General features: G+C 31.1%; 1 protein-coding gene across 4 annotated transcripts; it reads left to right on the top strand.

The window, feature by feature from the left end:
- The first annotated feature begins 2961 nt into the window (after positions 1-2961).
- LOC108483499 (polycomb group protein EMBRYONIC FLOWER 2-like) lies at positions 2962-14564 on the top strand. 4 transcript variants are annotated; one of them, XM_017786941.2, is made up of 21 exons: positions 2998-3182; positions 3445-3572; positions 3828-3975; positions 4219-4274; positions 4728-4842; positions 4958-5117; positions 5253-5389; positions 6165-6227; positions 6334-6458; positions 7155-7219; positions 7623-7675; positions 7784-7837; positions 7922-7981; positions 8356-8402; positions 8495-8616; positions 9160-9376; positions 9913-9961; positions 12336-12419; positions 12508-12587; positions 13025-13114; positions 13331-14564. In XM_017786941.2, exons 2-21 carry the CDS (start codon positions 3535-3537, stop codon positions 13452-13454), a joined length of 1887 nt encoding a protein of 628 aa, XP_017642430.1. In that variant the 5' UTR covers positions 2998-3182; positions 3445-3534; the 3' UTR covers positions 13455-14564. The 4 variants fall into 4 exon arrangements, 2 of the variants coding, with proteins under 2 accessions (XP_052883475.1, XP_017642430.1); XR_008282604.1 differs by lacking the exons at positions 13025-13114; positions 13331-14564 and adding an exon at positions 10290-10356 and having other exon boundaries at positions 2962-3182; positions 12508-12588; XR_008282605.1 differs by lacking the exons at positions 13025-13114; positions 13331-14564 and adding an exon at positions 10295-10356 and having other exon boundaries at positions 2962-3182.
- The last annotated feature ends 5069 nt before the right edge of the window (positions 14565-19633 follow it).

Genomic DNA, 19633 nt, shown 5'->3' with positions numbered 1-19633 from the left:
ATTTCTCTTATTTGAGAGTTTACTTAAGGTTTTGGGTGGAAAAATCTTATAGGGAATAGTGATGCTATGCTATCTTACCAAATTAAAATATAGAGATTTGTAAAGCTTATACATTATTCCTGAAAGGTACCAATTTGAAAGTTGAGGAAATCTTTGGTTAAGAGGTAGTGGAGGTACACAATTGAGGTTGAACCACTTTAAAATCATTATGCAAATTTTTTTAGTTTTTTTTAATTTTTATATACATTTTTACCTCATATTAGCTTTTATTGAGCATAAAAGTTAGGACGTATTAAATAAGATATAAAACATCTTAAGCTAGTAATAACAATATAACAGGTTATAAAATAAGACAACTCTTGACTAAAAACTAACTTGTCCTGATTTTGACTTTTGAAAAGGAAACTTTTCTAATTTTGATTCAATTTACCTAAATACGTTACAAACTAATTCCAATCCTTCTTTTGTGGAAAAAATGTTATAATTTAAGTGCTAATTTTGTATTTAAGTGGAAATAATGTAGTAATTTTAAGGCTAATTTTGTACTTAAGTCTACAATAGAAAGAATCTGCTTCAAGAAATGCCAAAGAAAAGAAGAAAAAATTCACACACTACTCCATATATTTTCTCCCAATTATATATATATTGAAAGGGAAATTTATTAATTCATTCCATAAATGAGACAATACTATTTTGGGGAGGGGGGAAGGAGATAACAAACACTCGTCGTAGGTTGTGAATGACAAACTCCATTAACACATCAAAAGCTTCAACCTTAGAATCAAATGAACAGTATGCCAAGTTGATAATTGGCTCTGTTACAACTCAAGTATGACATATTTGGAGTGATTGCAAGCACTTAATATGATGAAGAAATCAACCTCGGATGGTCCAAAGAGGCGGACAAAAAACAACAAAAAAACTGAGCATACACCAAACTGGAGAGGACGACGAGAAAACTATCCCTAGAATCACTTGCAAAAATAAGACTATATGTATAAGCAACGCTAAAAAAGCATGCCACAAGAAGCGAAGACTTATTAAACAATAGAAAGCAGACAAAAACTTCTAAAAGTGAAGACTTATTAAACAATGGACAACAAACAAAAAACATTTAAAATTTATGACAACATAGGTTCAAATCAACTCGTGAAATCATCTATTATTCTCAAATATTCTCAAAATAGAAATCGATTAAGAAGGGGATAAAGAGTCACTCACTTTCCTAGAGAAATTGCTGGTGGCTAGTGGAATTTTAGTGACGACAAGCACCATCATCTGTTCATCACAACTTGTGAAGACAAGAAAGATACCCACAAAATAGATATGCAAACTAAAAAGAGAAGGCATATGGAGTGAATGAAGAGAAAAAAGAAAGAGAGAATTGGTGGGAGAGAGAAAAAAAGACAAATAGTAGCTAACCTAGAGGATGGTATTGTTGCTGGGCAAAACAAAAAGAGAAGAAGCAAACGAGTTGGAGAAAAAGAGAAAAGTTTTTAGGGTTTCCCCCAATTATATAAACACATTGAAATACAGTTTAATTCCTATTCTAAAATTGAACTTTCTCTTTATTCTAAGCTCTTAATAGGGTTCTTCCTTTCTCAAAAGTTAATTCATTTTAAATATTAATTTTTATTCTTATTTATATGAACCATATTATAAATTATAAAAAATAAAAAAATTAAACATTTATGTTATTTTATATTTATTTTCTATTAATATTTACCAAACATCTCTCCACTATAAATAGAATTGCTTTTAAAATAAAATAGAAAATTTTGTTTGATAATAATAAATAATTAATTATTTCATAAAATTTATCTTATTAATACGATATTATTTATTTATTTTGAATAATTTTGGATATAAGTTTAAAAGATAATAATTTGAATATTTTAGTTTAATTTATTTAAAAATAAATCAATTTAATATTTTCAACATTAAGTGATAAGTAGCTAGAGGTGTCTATGGATTGGGCCCAATAAAAATTTTAGGCTCGTTTGCTGAGCACGAGCTCGACCAACTTGAAAAATGAGTATAAAATTTTGTCCAAGCCTATCACAGGTAAAAATGCCAAAACCTAGGCCCGAATTGGCCCTTTGTATTAATTTTTATATAATTTTTTAAAAATATAATATATCTAAAATACTAAAATATTCAAATAAATGTTTCCCAACCAATTGAAAATATACTAAAAAGAATATGTATACTTTAATAACATTAAGATAGGTGCAACTTAACCAAAGAAATACCTCTAAAATAGTAATAAAATTAACAATAAAATAAGAATTATACAATATCTAAATAATAACAACAAAATAGTAGTAACATAATTGTAAAATGGTAGCAAAATAGTGAAAAATAATAAAAATATAAAGAAAATAATAAAAAATAGTTTTTTTCTTCAAATTTTGGTCGAGCCAAAAAATCTTTATTTTCTAAATAGGCCTTATTTTTTTGCCAAACCTATTTTTGGGCTTATATTTTTACCCAAATACTTCCACTTTTCGAACTGGCTTTCGAGTCGACTGAATGACCCAGCCTATGAACATGGTTATAAGTAACTGTTTACTTATTTAGCATATTCAACATTTTTTTGAAAATGTTATATTAAGTAAAAAAATTAATCGAACGATTAAATACAATTTAAAAAAAATAATAAATATTGAAAATTTTCAATAATTTATCAAACCACCCATAGTTAAAGCACATGACATCCGATACAAATAAAGGTAATTAATCAGTCCACTTTAATTGAAGTAAAAGGCTCCACTCTTAATTGATGACATTTATTATTATGGTGTAATAAAATAACAATTAAATAATTAAAAAAGACAATTAGAAAACGTAGGGTAATAATCTGGCAATTTTTTTACTCTGGATTATAATCCTAAAAGCAATTTGCAGATTACATTCTTACAGGTTTAAATCATGGTTTATATAAAATAAGTACCAAAGTAGAATAGTAATATAATTTGAGGGATAATTTTGTATTTAAGCCCTAAAAGTGAAAATTACATTTGCTTCGAGAAATGCACAAAAACTCACGCGGCACACTCCTTCCCCACTCTTTTTCTCCCCGATTATATTAACACACCGAAATAGAGTTTAATTTCGATTCCAAAATTGAACTTTCTTTTACAAATTCCAAGCTCCCAATTAGGGTTCTTCATTTCTCAAAGGTCAGTTCATTTTATTCTCTCAATCTCTTTTCATCACATTTTTCTGATTTATTATATATATTTCTCTCTTTTGTTCTAAACATCTACTTCACCAATTTCTCTCTGATTTTTTTTCCTTAATTCTTTTGGAACGATTGAGGATTATCTTAAAGTAAAATAACATTTGAACTTTAATCTATAACAGATGATTTTTTCCGGTGTTAATTATAAACCATTTTTAAAATTAATTAGAGTTTTACAAGGTTTGATTTCTGCTTTGCAGGTTTAACGGGGTTAATTTTTAAGATACTTTGTGGTGGACAAAAAGTTGATAGAAAGCTATGTTACTAAACCTAAGCATTATCTAATAAGAATGCCGGGCATTCCTTTAGTGGCTCGTGAAACCTCCTCGTATGTTCTCTCTGATTAAACACATTTGATTTTTTTTTTTTTAATAAATGTTACAATAGTATTGATGTTTGGTATTTGAGTTTAGCCTGATTTTTAATCATGTCATGCTAAAATTTGGAGAGTACCAGTGTATGCTTGATTATTGTTGAGTTATTATAGAGTTTCAGTTTTCTTTTTCCGTGTGTGTGTTATAATATGACTATTTGTATGAGCTCATGAGTTGGGTTCTCGATTGCTGTTATCGTATTTTTCCAGTTATTTTAGAAGCACAGATCAGATGTGCCGAGAAGATTCCCGCCTGCATTTATCTGCAGAAGAGGAAATTGCTGCTGAAGAGAGTTTATCTATTTATTGCAAGCCTGTAGAACTCTATAACATTCTTCAAAGACGTGCTGTAAGAAATGTAATACTTCTGCTTCTTGTTGCATCAGCCATTTTATATATTTAATTACTTTTATGTATATTGGTTTTCATTTGTTCTCGGTAAGATTTGGCATTGCATACAGTTAATTCTGAATCTTGCTTTGAAACCATCTTCAATTTCTTTTCATTGGCTGAGATTTTACTTTTACCTTTAACACATATTTTGTCTTGATTTTATTCTACCTATTGTGGCTATTTTTCAATAATTGTTTCTAATTTTCAGCCTTCGTTTCTTCAAAGATGTTTGCGATACAAAATTCAGGCAAAACACAAAATGAGGTAATCTTTCAATCCGATAATTAAATGTACTATACATTCCTAAATTTTATGGTTTTAAGTGCTTTTTGTAGCATTACCCTTTTCTTTCCCATTATAGTGAACTGATGGTAGGGCATAAAGGGAATACAGACCCTAATTAGTGCTTTTTGGTAGAAGAAGTATAGGGACTTTAGAGATGAATATTGATGGTTATTAGGGTAAGCAAATATGTAATATGTTTGCTTATGTTTGACAATATATATTATGCTTGTGGAATTAGCATTAGTTAGGGAGCAATGAAAAGTTTCTTCACAATAGGATTTTTTTGGGGGGTATGCTTGTGAATGGGTTTATTAAGTAAAAATATTGATGCAGATTGTTAGGGTGGTGTGCTGTCTTATTTGCTTTCATCAAAATTTGCTATGTGAAGGTAATTTTGAGTTATTAACTGTATTCTATTTGGTTGGTACGTAGAATACAAATGTCAGTGTCCATATCAAGGATTGTGAATGAGGGTGTACTGACTCAAAGTCTTTTCCCGTTATACATCTTGTTGGCTAGAGTAGTTTCTGATGTTGCGGTTGCAGAGGTAGGTTGTCTGATGAGTTTAACATTTAAAGCTAAATACATTAATTGCTATATCTTTTTTGGATATGGTTAAACTTCATGTATGATATATTTACTTTTTGAGTCCCACAATGAAGTATTCTGCAGTTTATCGTTTTCGTCGGGCATGTATCTTGACTAGCTTCGCTGGCATTGAGGGCAGTAATCAAGCTCAAGCAAATTTTGTTCTCCCTGAGATTAATAAGTTAGCTATGGAAGCCAAATCTGGTTCTCTTGCAATTTTGCTTGTCAGCTTTGGTATGTATTTAATAGATCCTTTACATGTAGGTGCATTGATTAGATCCCTATAGCTTAATTTTAGTATGAATTATTGAGAACTTAAATCTTTCTTTTCTTTCTGCTGCTTTATTTCACATTCAATTTGTTTTGCAGCCAATGGAGGTTGCTGCCTATGGGGTAGGATACCATTAGAATCACTATATTTGTCATGGGAAAAATCCCCAAACTTGAGTTTAGGACAAAGAGCTGAGCTGATATTTCCTGTTGACATGCATTCTTGCCTATTGAAGGTGTGGCATCAAATCCTACTTCTTATATATATTTCTAAAGAATTCTGAAGTACTGTTCTTCTAATTGCTTAGCTACTATTTCAGTCAATATCATGGCAAAAAATAGCTTGTCTAGCATTTGATAAAAGGTTTTTTTAGTACTTAGTCATTAATGTATCACTTCTAGGGCAGTGCTCAACTGCTTCTAGGCCAATTTTATATGTTATTCTCAGACAAAATAATATTATTAAGGAATAATTCTAGAATCAAGCTTGGCCTCTGTTTCTTTCCTCAGTGTTTTCATTGGGCATATGCCTGTAATATTATTCAACCCTGTCATCTCCCAGTCTGTGCTTGAGAATTCATCTTAACCATTGAAGGGATATTTTTAACTCCTCCCATGTACATCTACGAGTTCTTCAAAGAAAACTTTAACTGTAGTTGAGAAGTTGGTAGAAGCAAGGAAATATTTGTTCAACAATGTCCAAGGTGTATAATGGTCAACAGAAATTGTATGCAAGTAGCATAGCTCTGTGTTTTAGGGATGTTGGTTGTGTTGCCAAACCATTCGTGTCCAATCAGGTTTCCATGTGCTTACGTGGTTTTCTGTGTGTTATTAAATAAAGAACTGAACTGGCCAGGGGACTTTTGCTGCTTTTATTGTTAGTGAAATGGCTTTCTTTAGATGACTGTAACTGGTATAGTACATTGCAATGCGTTTCATTCAGTGATGATTGAAAATAATATAAATTTTCAAATATCTGAATTGTGGGTAATTTTGTTTTTCCTGGTGCAGTTGACTTCTTTGAATGAGGACAAATGCATCTTAATCCAAAATTCCAGCAATTCTTTGTTAATGGTAGTTCTTGCATTTTTTCTTTTAATAATTTAAAATAAACATTTCTAGTATTCTCCTGGAAATATTTTACTTATGATATTAAGTTGGGCCATGTGCACTGCAAAAGAACGAACCACTGCAGCTGCAGATCATCATTTCTGCTGAAGAAGTTGGAGCAAAGGAAAATTCTCCCTATAATTCATACATATGCAGTGGCGTTTCTTCTTCATCATCACTGTCTCATATTATTCGGTAATCCTCATTATAACAATTATAATAATTATTAAATATAGTTTTGCTATTCTATTCAAACCGTTTCTCTTTCTATTTCCTAACATTTTGATGTTACCCAGTTTTTCCTGATGTCCGTGTGTATGAAATCATCTTGTCATTCTCTAACTAGCTCATCACTTTTCCATCATTCAGCTCTCTTGAGTTTTGATTGAACTTTGAAATAATACTTGGATTCATTTATTCTCATAAACCTTTGGTGCTCCGAGAAAAGTAATTTTATGAGAATGTGATGAAGGGCAAAACTATACAGGTTGAAACTAAGTCTATCATTGATGATTGTTTGTTTGTGACGGAATTGTGACAATTATTTTGCCAATACTGCCTTGATTTATCCTTGAGGTTTGAATAGCCATACATCATAGTAAGCTACTTTGTTTCATCACCAAGAAGTCTGTTGACAATTATTTTCATGATTCTTTTGAATACTTTATGTTTAAATTGATTTGCCACCCATCTAAACATACTCGTCTTAAAATGCATTTAGACTATAATTTGTGTGTTTCAAACCAAGTGCCCCCCCTCTCCCCACCCTCGGAAAAAAAGAAAAAAGTTGAAAGAGAAAAGGATTGTGCATTTGCATTATGTATTTTCCTTTTTGAACTGTGGTCTTTATGTCTCTTTCTATGACTTTAATTTTGTTGCTTCTGGTTCTAGGTTGAGAGCAGGAAATGTCATCTTTAACTATAGATATTACAACAATAAGTTACAGAGAACTGAAGGTATTATTTCTTAGTTGCATCTTTTTCATTGGTAATGGGAGCTTGAATCATATACATGTTATGCCTTACTTGCCTGCAAGTATTTGAAATGTGGGAGACGACGTGACTAGGAAACCACTCTCTGAAATTAAAGATTTTTTTTTTTTGGCTGTTAAAGATGTTGGCATTATTTAGAATTGAACTTAAATTTTTTCTTGATGTTGAATCCTTTTCTTTAGCTTGCTTGTACCCCCAAGCTTAGGAGAATTTTTCTTCAACCTTTTTGGTTTTTCTCTCCTGGACCCAGTGTGGTAGACATTTTTGTTAACTAGTTAATCATCAGCAATTGGTTTTGGAATTTTATATCATTTATGCATGATACCCATCTTATTGATTTAATGTCATAAATTCCAATTATTTGCAGTAACTGAAGATTTCTCTTGTCCTTTCTGCTTGGTAAAGTGTGCAAGCTTTAAGGTTGTTCCTTATGCTTCTATTTTTCCTTATTCTGTATCATTTTAATTCAAATGAACCTGAACCCGTATTACTTAGATATTTATGTTTGATCCTTAAATTTTCTTGTAGGGTCTGAGGCATCACTTGCCAGCATCCCATGATCTCTTCAATTTTGAGTTTTGGGTTGGTAAAATTCAGGAATCTGGGGTAGCATTCCAATAATTGATGCTTTCATACCGAAGATTCTAATCCATTGGTACTTTGTAGGTAACTGAAGAGTATCAAGCTGTTAATGTTTCTGTCAAAACTGATAACTGGAGATCTGAGGTAAGAGCGTTTTCTTGTCAAGGTTGCAGAACTCTATTTGTTAACTGGTTTCTGACCCCCTCCCCCTTTTCTCATTACTGAATTAAAATCAGCTGCTAAATAAACTGATTTGGACCATTGCTAATGGGCGGGGCTGGCCTGTTTTTTACTACCAATTCTTACAAATTTATACAGAGAAGTATATTTTATGATAAATCAAGGTGAAATTTGCCGCTATAGTATGACTCATCATTGAATTTGCCACTATACCTCAATTTAATCATGAATATAAGTGCTAGCTTCATATTCAGATAGGAGAATTGGAAAAAAGCTTATATAACTAGTTTCCATATAAAGTATCCTTTTTGTTGGTCATGTATATGTTCTCTGTTCAGATTGTTGCAGATGGTGTCGATCCTAAACAGCAGACTTTTTTCTTTTGGTAAGTTGTTTAATTTGCCATTTTGTGTGCTTGCGAGTCTCTTTTCTCATCCAATTTCCATGAACTAAAGTTGGTAGCTCGTGTATGCCAAGCTCAAAGCAACTGAGGCGTAGACGACCAAAGAACCTAGATCAAAATGCAAGGCGTCTGCGCCCTGTTTTCATGGAGTCAAAGTTGCCAGCAGGAGGTTGTGAGCTTCTTGACAAGGCTCATGGTATGACAATTTCTTTTATGATTGGATAGATTAGTTTTTTATATTAAAAAAATCATTTTGTTTAACAAGTTTAATATATTCTTTAAGGAAAAAAAGGCTGTCTAGGCACCCCTGGTCCTGGATAAGGAAAAGTGAAACTAATGTTATGGGGTTAAAAATGAAACAGAACCACCCCAGCCTTTGCTAAGTAAACCCCTTCCTGGTATTCCTTAAGCTGGTTGAGTGTAGTAGTTTGAAGTTGAGATACTGGTTCCTGGTATTTCCAATTATATTTTTCCAAACATCCCAAGGTAAAAATCTGGGCCAAAAATGTGTAAGATGATTCTCTATGGTGATTGACTTGAGTCATTGGAAATACCATGGATGGCCGACAACTACCAATGAATCATACGGCCAAAGAAAATTACAAGGATGTTGTCAATTGACCTCATATGACCTCTGTGCATAAGTCTAATCTTATACTCTGGTTTGAGCTGATCAACTTTAAGAATCTTGTTCGTTACTTTAGCTCATTCAAATACTGATGAAAGGCTCTTGCTTCAGGTGGAACCATTTTACAAAATGCTACAATTGGTGCTTTGGAGTATGCACAACATGTTCCATCCAGTTTCAATGTTCCAGCAGTTTCAGGTGCTGCTGGACAATTTTATTCTGATTCTGAACGTGTTCAATCAGTGTCTGGAAACAATCTTGCGCCCCCTGCCTTGTTGCAATTTGCAAAGACAAGAAAAATATCGATGGAACGTTCTGATCCAAGGAAGTATGTCTTTATTCTCTCTCTCTCTCTCTCTATATATATATATACACATATATATGTATATTCAGCATTCTTAACTCATTTCAAAGCTGAGCATTGGTTAAATGCTTTTATTTATTTTTTTTTCATTAGAGCATTGCTGATTGAACTTGATCTGTGAATATAGATTTTGCCTAGTCATTATTGTGAACTTTCTATATTAGATTTTCTTGGTGCCAATGGTAATAGCTTCTGTCAGGTTATTGTTTTGCTGGAGAATGTTGGTCTCAGAACTGTAGGGGGTAGAAGGTACTTTATCTATTCCCCTACCTGATTTAGACCATTTTCAGACATAAATGGTCTAAATACTATATCTATCATGCCCCTTCCAGTTTAGTAATTGAACTGACAAGAACAGTTGTGACAAGTAGTTAAAGATGGAAATGTGTTCTTTCAAAATTGCTGTGCTCATTTTCCCCTATCCACCTATTCTGCCCCATTTTTCCCTATGGCGAAACCATGAATATGGGTTTGAGTTACTCCTTTTTCTGTCTTTTCAGCCGTACTCTGCTTCAGAAGCGACAGTTTTTTCACTCGCATAGAGCACAGGTGAGTGAGATCTTTGTAATTTGTGTTTGTTATTTGGTTCTGGAAAATTGCAGTGATATCAATAATTAGTAGTGTAAAAGGAAGAGTGGGGAGAAAGAGGAAAAGAAAAATGGTGCCTGCTATTGCTTACACTTATCTCACACACGTTTACAGTTTAGATCTAATTTCCTGTTAGTGGCCTAGCTAGCTAGGGACTGGTTCTGGCTGTCCATTTTTGCATGGTATACTTGACATGCCTTTGCATAAGCTTTGATCAAGAGATATTAAGCTTAGTAATAGTGGACTATGAAACTCGTGACAAATCTAATATATGTCTATATATATTAAGGTAAGGTACGTGCTTGCATGGGAAGTGTTTCTTGCATGGACGCTGACATGGGCACTTTATTTAACGTGTAAGCAAGCTATCTAATTAGATGCCCCCCACATAAATTTAAATTTTTATTTTGGATAAAGATATAATTTCTTTATTTTGTATTAAATATAAAAAAAACAATTATCCTTTTATCCAATCTATATTATTTTTTCCCAATTAAATTACTTATGCTTTGTTTATCCAACTCCAAAATTTAACTATTTATTCAAAATAATAGAAGATATTTTTAAATTAAAAATAAATGAGTAAATATTTTTAAATGAATTAGTTTAGAGTTCTACTTTTTAATAGTTAAAAATTTCCTTAATTTTAAAATTTTAAAATTTGTATCATTATCCAAGTTTAAATAAAACTTTAAATAAGGGTGTGTTTTGTAATCATTTTAATTTTTACTTAATATAAATTTTTCAACAAAAAGTGTTGAATAAGTAAGTAGGTAGCTATTTAATACTTAACTTAGAAAATATTAAGCAGCTTTTATTTTATTAAAAGCTTGAAATAAATTATCCTTTTTTAAAAAGCAGAGATATTCAAAATTAATAAGATCCAAAACTATTCTAAATAATGTAAAATATTATATTAATAAGATTAGAATTAAAATAAATAATCTTTTAAAAATCAATTTTACTTTTGTCAAACAATATAATTATATTCAGTGTTTATATTTACTAATTTATTTGGCAATTTTCTAATAAAATTCAGCACTTATAAAATTTAGTAGTAAAAATTCAGTACTAAATTTTTCAGCGCTTAAAATTTCAGTTTGTCAAATATACCTTATGTTTTAAATGAAAAATCTAACATATAATATAAAATAAGGCACATTGTCAAGGGTTGCTTCCATGGATGCCGAGATGGATACTCTCCTTGAATGAGACCTAAGTCCAAGTAAAATTGTATCTATCGTATAATTGTTTTTCTTTTCTTTTGTACATATATATCAAGTAACTAAATCATAAAATTTTAAAATTAAAGCTAACTATATATTTTTACTTGGTCTTTTTACCACAAATTTTAGTTTTTAAATGGGTTAATGTAGAAATTTGCCACTATACTTTAGATAGAAATTGAAATTTGCTACTTTGTTTTAGTCTTGTTGATACTTGCCATTGTACTATTAAATTAATGTTAAATTTACCACTCTACTTCAACTCTATATTGAATTTTGCTACTTAAATTTTATTTAAATAAATTTTGAACTCAAGTTTGATTTCTGATTAAATTTCACTATTCAATTTAAATTTAAATTAACTTAAGTTAAATTTAATAAAAATATTTTAATTATTTTATTTAAATAATTAATTAACATAGTATTAAATATTAAAAAATGTTATTTATAAAAATAAAGAATTCTTTTTATATATTTTAAAATTTTCAATTTTTCTTTCATTAAATAAAAATTCTAAGTTAATTTATATTTTAATAATTTTATAAAGTAACTTAATGTTGCTATTAAAGTAAAAATATTTGAAATAATATTTTCCATTAAAATTTGTTTTCAAATCATTAAAATCGATACCTAATGGTAAATTTTTTAAAATATCAAAATTGGTGTTAAAATTAATGGCAATTCAAAGTTTAATGGCTGATTTCAATCACATATAAGTTGAATGGTAAATCCATATTCTTAAAGTATAATGGTTATCATCAATAAAAATAAAATGTAGTAGCAAATTTTGATATCTGCTTATAGTATAGTGACAAATTTACACTGTAACCCTTTTAAATTTCTTAGTTTTACATTGAGTTGTATTTAAAATAGTATACTATAATAGAATTATCCATTTAAAATGTTAAAACTTATTAGTTAGTTTTACAACTCTTCTATTAAATATTTTAAATAAAATTTTATTTTTATTTAAATAAATGTTTATATTTGAATAAATTAAAACGCACATCATATAAATCAAATAAATAAAATTAACCCATGGCCTCAAAGTAGTGTCACTTAATATTTTATACATCAGAAACTCAGAAACTGTAATTTTCTTATTGAAGCCAATGGCAATGGATCAAGTAGTGTCTGACAGAGACAGTGAGGATGAAGTTGATGATGATGTTGCAGATTTTGAAGATCGAAGGGTTAGTTTTTGTTTATTTGAATGAATTGCATCTTGGTGAAGCGTTTTGTATCTACAAGATTGCATTTAGATGATCTTGCATGTTGCAGATGCTTGATGATTTTGTAGATGTAACCAAAGATGAGAAGCAAATAATGCATTTGTGGAACTCGTTTGTGAGGAAGCAAAGGTAATCTTGTCTTCCTCTGTGAGTTTTTTAATTCTCTTTATTCCTTTTACCTTTCTCACTTGAAAGTGGTTGACGGATTCAAATAATGCATCACATATTAAGTTCTCTAGAAAAAATGGGCTTAATGAAAGTAAGGTCATAGGATTAGCCATTCCAATATGAGCCATGTTCCAGACATTCTCTTCAATACATGTTCTTGCTTGGACATTTCTCTAAGTGGTTTGTGTAATGGTCGCATTTGAACTGAATCTGCAAGATACTTGGACATTCCTCTATGAACAGAGTATGTTTTAACACATTTGGACCTATCTGTATTATTCTGAGGATGTTTTTCTTTTCCTCGTTATTTTTTTCTCTTTGTTGATTTGAGATGGTGTTGTGGACCTTCTGGTTATTGATTTCCTTCTGTTTCTAATATTTTATATTTGTGATGACAGGGTGTTGGCAGATGGTCATATTCCATGGGCATGTGAAGCGTTTTCAAATTTACATGGGCGCAACCTTGTCAAAGCTCCAGCACTCATCTGGTAGATTTTCTCTTTTTCATTTTTGATTAATTTTATTTGTACATTCGAACCTCCCGCTTGTACTTTTTCTCTATGTAGTTTCATTCTCTTCTTCGTTTCATATGCATTTGCTTGTTTGATTATATTATACTTATCTTCTAAGTGCTTCCTAATCGGTTTATAGTTTTGCTACCCTCTTTTGGATGTGTGATAACTAAGCATTTGTTATACTGGCAGGTGTTGGAGACTATTCATGATCAAGTTGTGGAATCACGGCATCCTCGATGCACGAACAATGAATAATTGTAATATTATTCTGGAACAATACGAAAAGCAGGATTTGCATCCTATAAAAGGCTAAAAAATATGGTAAGTTTTGCTTCCTATTTTTTTTGGTGAAAAGACGGGCAGCTGGTAAACAACCATGACCCAGAAGTGCTGTTCAACAGTCACTTCCAGTCTCACCACCAATTTGCACAAGGGTCAGTGACCCTCCCTAAGCTCTTACTTCCCACGAAACCCTACTGTTGTGTAGCTTTACTATCGACTGGTATAATTCATACATTTTATTTGTATTTTTAACTCTTTACAGAAATCATTTTTTCTCCCACCTCCGTGTTTGCTTTTGCTTAGATTTAAGAATCCGTATTTTAAATTTTTTTAAAAGAAGATTAATGGTTTAAAGTCAATGGTCATAATGTTTAAATAAAACAAATAGAATATGTTAAATGTAAGCCTGGAAATTTAAAAAAAAAAAAAAGAAAACAATCATGATGGTGAACACCCTCCTTTTCAGTCTGGGACGTATAGAAGGCTTGATTATTTAATAGGGCGAGCCCTATTCCTAAAGTTGGCTAAATACGATAAACTGATGCTTTCAACAAAGTTCAATGCTTATCCAATCTATTTTTCTTTTCCTTTCTTTTGGTTGGTGACACATTACAAAGCAGCAGTAATACGAGTATAGGTTACTGATTAGCATGCATTGATACCTACCCTGAACCTGTGTTTGCCTGTGATTTATGTTGCTTGTTGCTGCAAGTTTTGCACAGTGTTCCACAGTCGTGGTTTTAGTATGTGGCGTCCCTTGAGTCCAGGGGTCAGATATTTTAATCTGCAGACATCATTATACAGCTGTTGGGCCCTCCACTGTACCTTGAACTTTTCATAGTTAAGCATTCTAAGAATAATTTGCTAAGCTTGATGTGGGGAGGGTTTGTCTACTTCATGCTTTTGATGCTGCAGGCCACTCCAGCTTTTAATAATAATTAAATTATTTGTCCTAGACAAATGGCCCTGTGGTCATGTTATTTTTCCATTTATCATGTAATGCCGATGAGAGTATATCTACCTTTTATTGGGTTATGAATTTCTCTATTGTAGATGAAGATATGTCATGTAGAAGTCGTATACTCAATGTATCAGCTTTTGGCTCTTTAATTATTTGAATTCGAGTTTTTAATACATCAAAGTATACGAGTTATGTACACATAGTCACTTATTTAGGATTGAGGTAAGTAATGCTTTAAATATTACAAGTGAATTAATCCATAAACAGATATAAGAATTAATTCAACTTAGGTTTTGTTCGATATATTATCAATTTAGACAATTACATCTATTTCTCTATATTTTGGGAGTAAATTACTTGATACTCAAGAAAAATATATCTCCATTTGGACTTGATAGATGTTATAATAGTCTTTTAGCTGATTTGCACAATTTCGATTCATTAGACTATATGCCTTTTAGATTATAAATTAATATAAGCTATTTTTTCACATTACGATTTGACCTTGTAATACAATTTAGTATTGTTTAGTTAATATTTGCTTAAATTTTACTTTGTGTGCAAAAAACGTTGAGGATATATACAAATGATATTAATATGAATATTAAAAATTTTTTAAATCAATTTGTTCGAAAATTTGTAAGTATAAATGATGAATAAACTACATTTAAGACACAAGATTATAGCAATCACTATGTCATAGACATGTACTACTATAAAGAGAATGATCTTAATCTTGGAGAGGGTATAATTAACATTCATCTGTTGATAATTAAAAAAGATCCAAGTTTTGTTGAATTTGTCAAACCATGTTATGGAAGACCATTTCAAACCTTAGAAGGCTTTCTTTAATTTACGCACTTCTTTCTTGTGTTTTTGCATCATCAAAACTTGATGGGTCTACATGTATACCTTACTTTTTTAGGTATCTATGTAGAAATGTAGTTCTGATATTAAATTACTTTAAGTCTCCGTCAAGGTTGCACAAGATAATAAGATTGTGGTAGTGTTCATCTTAGCAATACGGGCAAATGTCTCCTGATAATCTACTCCATAGGCTTAAGTAAATATTTTAGCTAGCAAATTGGCTTTGAACCTTTCAGTCGAACTATCAACCTTGTGCTTCATGGTGAATACTCACTTGCAATCGACTAATTTTTATCCCTATGGAGGAATATTAGTTCCCAAGTTTCATTTTTTGCTAAAGCTTTCAGTAATTCAACTATGGCTTGTTTCCACCTCGGATCATAAATCCTATAAAATAGAGGACAAAGTTAAAGCAAAGGCTTCATAGAAAAGGGACGAAGAATAATAGGAAATGAAGTTACAAACATGGTGTTTAGTACAAGATCTGACATCTTTGAGAAATAGGTAAATCTAAATATGAAACTAAAGGCAAATAAAAAGAAAATACTTTTAAAACTTAATAGAATGAAATATGTTCGGCTACCTTTAATTCTGCCCTAAGAATGTGTATTTGTAGATTAAAAATTGCAGAAGGGTGTAGAGATTGGTTAGAAAAGTAATTTCAAATAAGTTGGCTCTTAGTTACTGAATAGGTAAGAAAAGATTGGTTGCCGACGTTGAGTTACCAATTAGAATTAATTTATTAAAGATATTGAAGACATCTTTGCATTTAGGATCGAATTCATAAATCAAATGGAGATTTTATATTTGGTTAAAAAATTTTCTCATTGATTTTTCCAAAACTTTTAATTGTTTCATTCTTCGTTTTAAGGTTTCAATTTAAATTTGGTTTCTAATTTAATTTTAATGTTCAATCTTATAAAAAAAACTCCCTTGTAATTTAATTTTTTATTTTTGTTTAAGAAGTAAAATTATCACCGATCTTTGTGGATATGACCTTGTTGCTTTCTGTTAATCTCATTTTTAAAGAAAGTTTTATTTTTGTAGGTATTGACAACCTATTGTTTTTGTTCTCCTACTCAATTGACATTTCATGCAACTTAGCCAACCTGAAAACATAAGCTACAGAGGAAGGTTCACTAGCCAAAACTCTGGGTTTAAGCTCTTCTTTTAACCCATTCACAAAACTGGACATAAAGTAACCTTTCTCTATGTGAGGATTGTATTGAAGCATACAAGCTCTTAGCTCTTCAAATTTTTCTTGATAATCTTCCACCGTTCCTCTTTGTACCAGCTTATTAAATTATGCTATAGTATCATTACAGGTTTTATCACAATCTCGAACAAAGATCAGTAGCAAATTTAGGCCATGTGATTCTGTGTTTTTGCAAGATATACCCATCATACCAAGTTATAGCCCTCCTAACAAGGTAAATTGATGCTATCTCTACCTTTTGAGCTATATTGACAAAGAATATAGAGAAGTGCCTTCGACATTTCTAAACCCATCTTCTAGGATTAGCTCCATTGAATGTTTGAAGTTTGATTTTAGGTCTAGGGGTAAATAGGCTCATATTTGTAGGGTTAGATTCTTAAATTGCAAATCAGTAGAAGGTAAATGGCAGCTAGAACCAGGATTAGGGTTGTAACACCCCATACTCGACCTGATTGTCGGGTCCGAATTACAGAATGTCATATTCGTTATCGGAGCAACTACGACTTCATTTTTATATCAAATAAACAATTTATACAAGTTCATGCTTTATAATCCCTATTAATCGGACATAGACTTAAGACAGATACATGCATCATCCAACCATCCAACCATCAAACCAGTACCCAATGCCTCATCGGAACGTCTGAAGTAAATATTGCGCTCCGCTCCTCATGGGTATAACGAAAGTAAAATGTGCTCTGCACCTCATTGGACGTCTGAAGTAATAATGCGCTCTACACCTCATCGGTAAAATTGAAGTATAAACCAGTACACAATCTCACCCTATGCATACCAACTAAATCCAACTCTACTTGGACAGTTAATAAGGTAACCAATGCTCCAAATACATATCATTTACATGTTCATGTATCATAATTCTATGCCATTTCCATCATTTCATATCGTGCTTGTTTTTACTATACTCAAAGCAATTCAATTCTCGGCATTCAATACCGTCAAATATAATTTGATTTATAAGATAAGTAATAATCTTATCTCAATAACTAATATGCAACAATCATGTATGCATGCTTATATATATATATATATATATATATATATGTATATTGAACTCGAATCATGAAAATACAAACTAAATTTGCCACAAGTCTACAATTCTTGTCTTTTCTTTCTCTCGCAACGGTCGAGTGTCGTCTTTAACTACGTTCAATAATTCAATTATAAAACAGTTTTAGTTTACATCCTAATCACATTAAAATGCATAGTCAAGATATTTTACATTTTATTTATTTTAGTCATTGTATCCAGGATGCTCACGATTTTCGATATCTAACATTGGATTAAAATTTGATTTTACATTCTTTCATTAAGAACCTTATACTTTCTATTTATAATATAATTTTATAACAATTTTCATTTTATTCAATTTAGTTCATAATGTCACAAACTTATCTAACAAGCTTAACTTAGTTTTAACCTAGTCCTTATCTAAATCTAAGCTTATTAACTACCAATTTTTCAAATCAAACTCAAAATCATTAATTTCATTTTAATAGCAACTTATTAAATATTTAAAAATTAAAGAAATTGATACATGAATTAATTAAATCAAGCTTCCATAATTATAAATCCATAAAAATTCTAAGGAAAAACGCTTGCTTACCTTGGTGAATTGAATGGTTGAATGTTACTTGGAAGTTGAAGTTTTCTCTTTTTCTTTTAGCTTGCATGGTGGAAGAAGATGAAACTTCATCTCTCATTTCACTAAGTTTCCATTTATAGTTAGTTTGATGTTTAATAAAATTTAATTAAATTAATTACTTAATTAATTATCCTTATTTTATGTTTTTAGTTGTAATTTCATTAAATAAATGACCAGCATCATCATTTCCCACTAACTTAGAGAATAATAATGTTTTAATAACCATTTTGGTTCTTTAGACTATTACTAATTAGGTCTCCAAAAATTTTTAAATTAAAATTCAATAGCGATTAAACTTTTACAATTTAGTCTTTGAGCTTTAATTAATGATTTTCTCAGTTAAATTACTTAATCGATCTTTAATGTATTTTTATATTAATTTCGATAAATTTTCTATTTTATCTTTACAGACTTAATTTACGAAAATGAGATTTTAAAACTGTATTTTTTAACACCGTCAAAAGTCGGACCGTTACAAGGGTCTTGGCTTCTTGTAGTCTTTAGTAATGGTAAAGTATCGTGGGTAGGTTTGGATGCTAAGGTACCATGTTCATCTGTCCCTCAGCTTTTGAGAGTGTTTGGGTAATAAACTGATTTGGTTTTTAGATGGTAAAGGTAGTGGGTGAAGTTTGGTGTTCTCCTCCTTTCTAAGAAAGGATTTCCAATATTCTGCTAATGTACCCCTGTGTTTCTGTAAATTTTGCATCAATGTTTTTCTATTGTTCATCAAATTTCTCATCGATGTTTTGTTTTTATTTCTCCCATCATTTAAGAATCCTGGATTTATCTTGTAGTATTTCTAGGTGCTGTTCCAGTTGTTCTTGGAGTTGCTGTAGCTTTGCCCCTTCTGAACCAGTCATGATCAGGGATTTAAAAAGCGGTCCGATACCGCTATAGTGGCAGCTATATAGCGGTAGCGGCACTGTTCGAAACCGCTATTATATTTTACAATAAGTTGTGTGAATTTTTAAAAAAATTCACGATCGCGATACCCGCAGTGACCGCAATAGCATCCATTATGTCTGCAACAAACGCAACACAACCGAAAACACGGCCGCGACCTCAATTTAAATCCCTGGTCATGATAAGATTCTTCTTGTACTTTTCCAATTCGAATGATGGATTTTTCAGAAGTTCTAATACCAAATTTGTTATGATCCGATTGTAAATTTAAAGATTTATGAAAAATTTAGGGTTGAAAAGAAAGATTTAGAAGAAGAAAGGATTGAGAAGAAAGAACTGGATATTTCATTCATTAAGTCGTCACAAGGCTATACATATATCGAGTTGTTGTAGCAACCTGGATAACAACTTGTACTGCCTAATTATTTATGGATAGTTGTCATCAGCAAATACTCCAGCTAGGAATACTTGGATTTGATGATAGCTCAGCTGCTCATCCTTAGCGAGCTGATCCTTTTGTGGAGAGTTCGAGCCCATCCCATGGCTTTCGGTCTGTCCCGTTTTTGCTTTGCTATGATTCTTCAAAACCGTGTCTCCGAG

Source organism: Gossypium arboreum, chromosome 1 (genome assembly GCF_025698485.1).
Source record: "Gossypium arboreum isolate Shixiya-1 chromosome 1, ASM2569848v2, whole genome shotgun sequence".
Lineage (NCBI taxonomy): Eukaryota > Viridiplantae > Streptophyta > Magnoliopsida > Malvales > Malvaceae > Gossypium > Gossypium arboreum.
The sequence above is the reverse complement of the archived record's forward strand: the minus strand, read 5'-3'. Positions and strand labels throughout refer to the sequence as shown.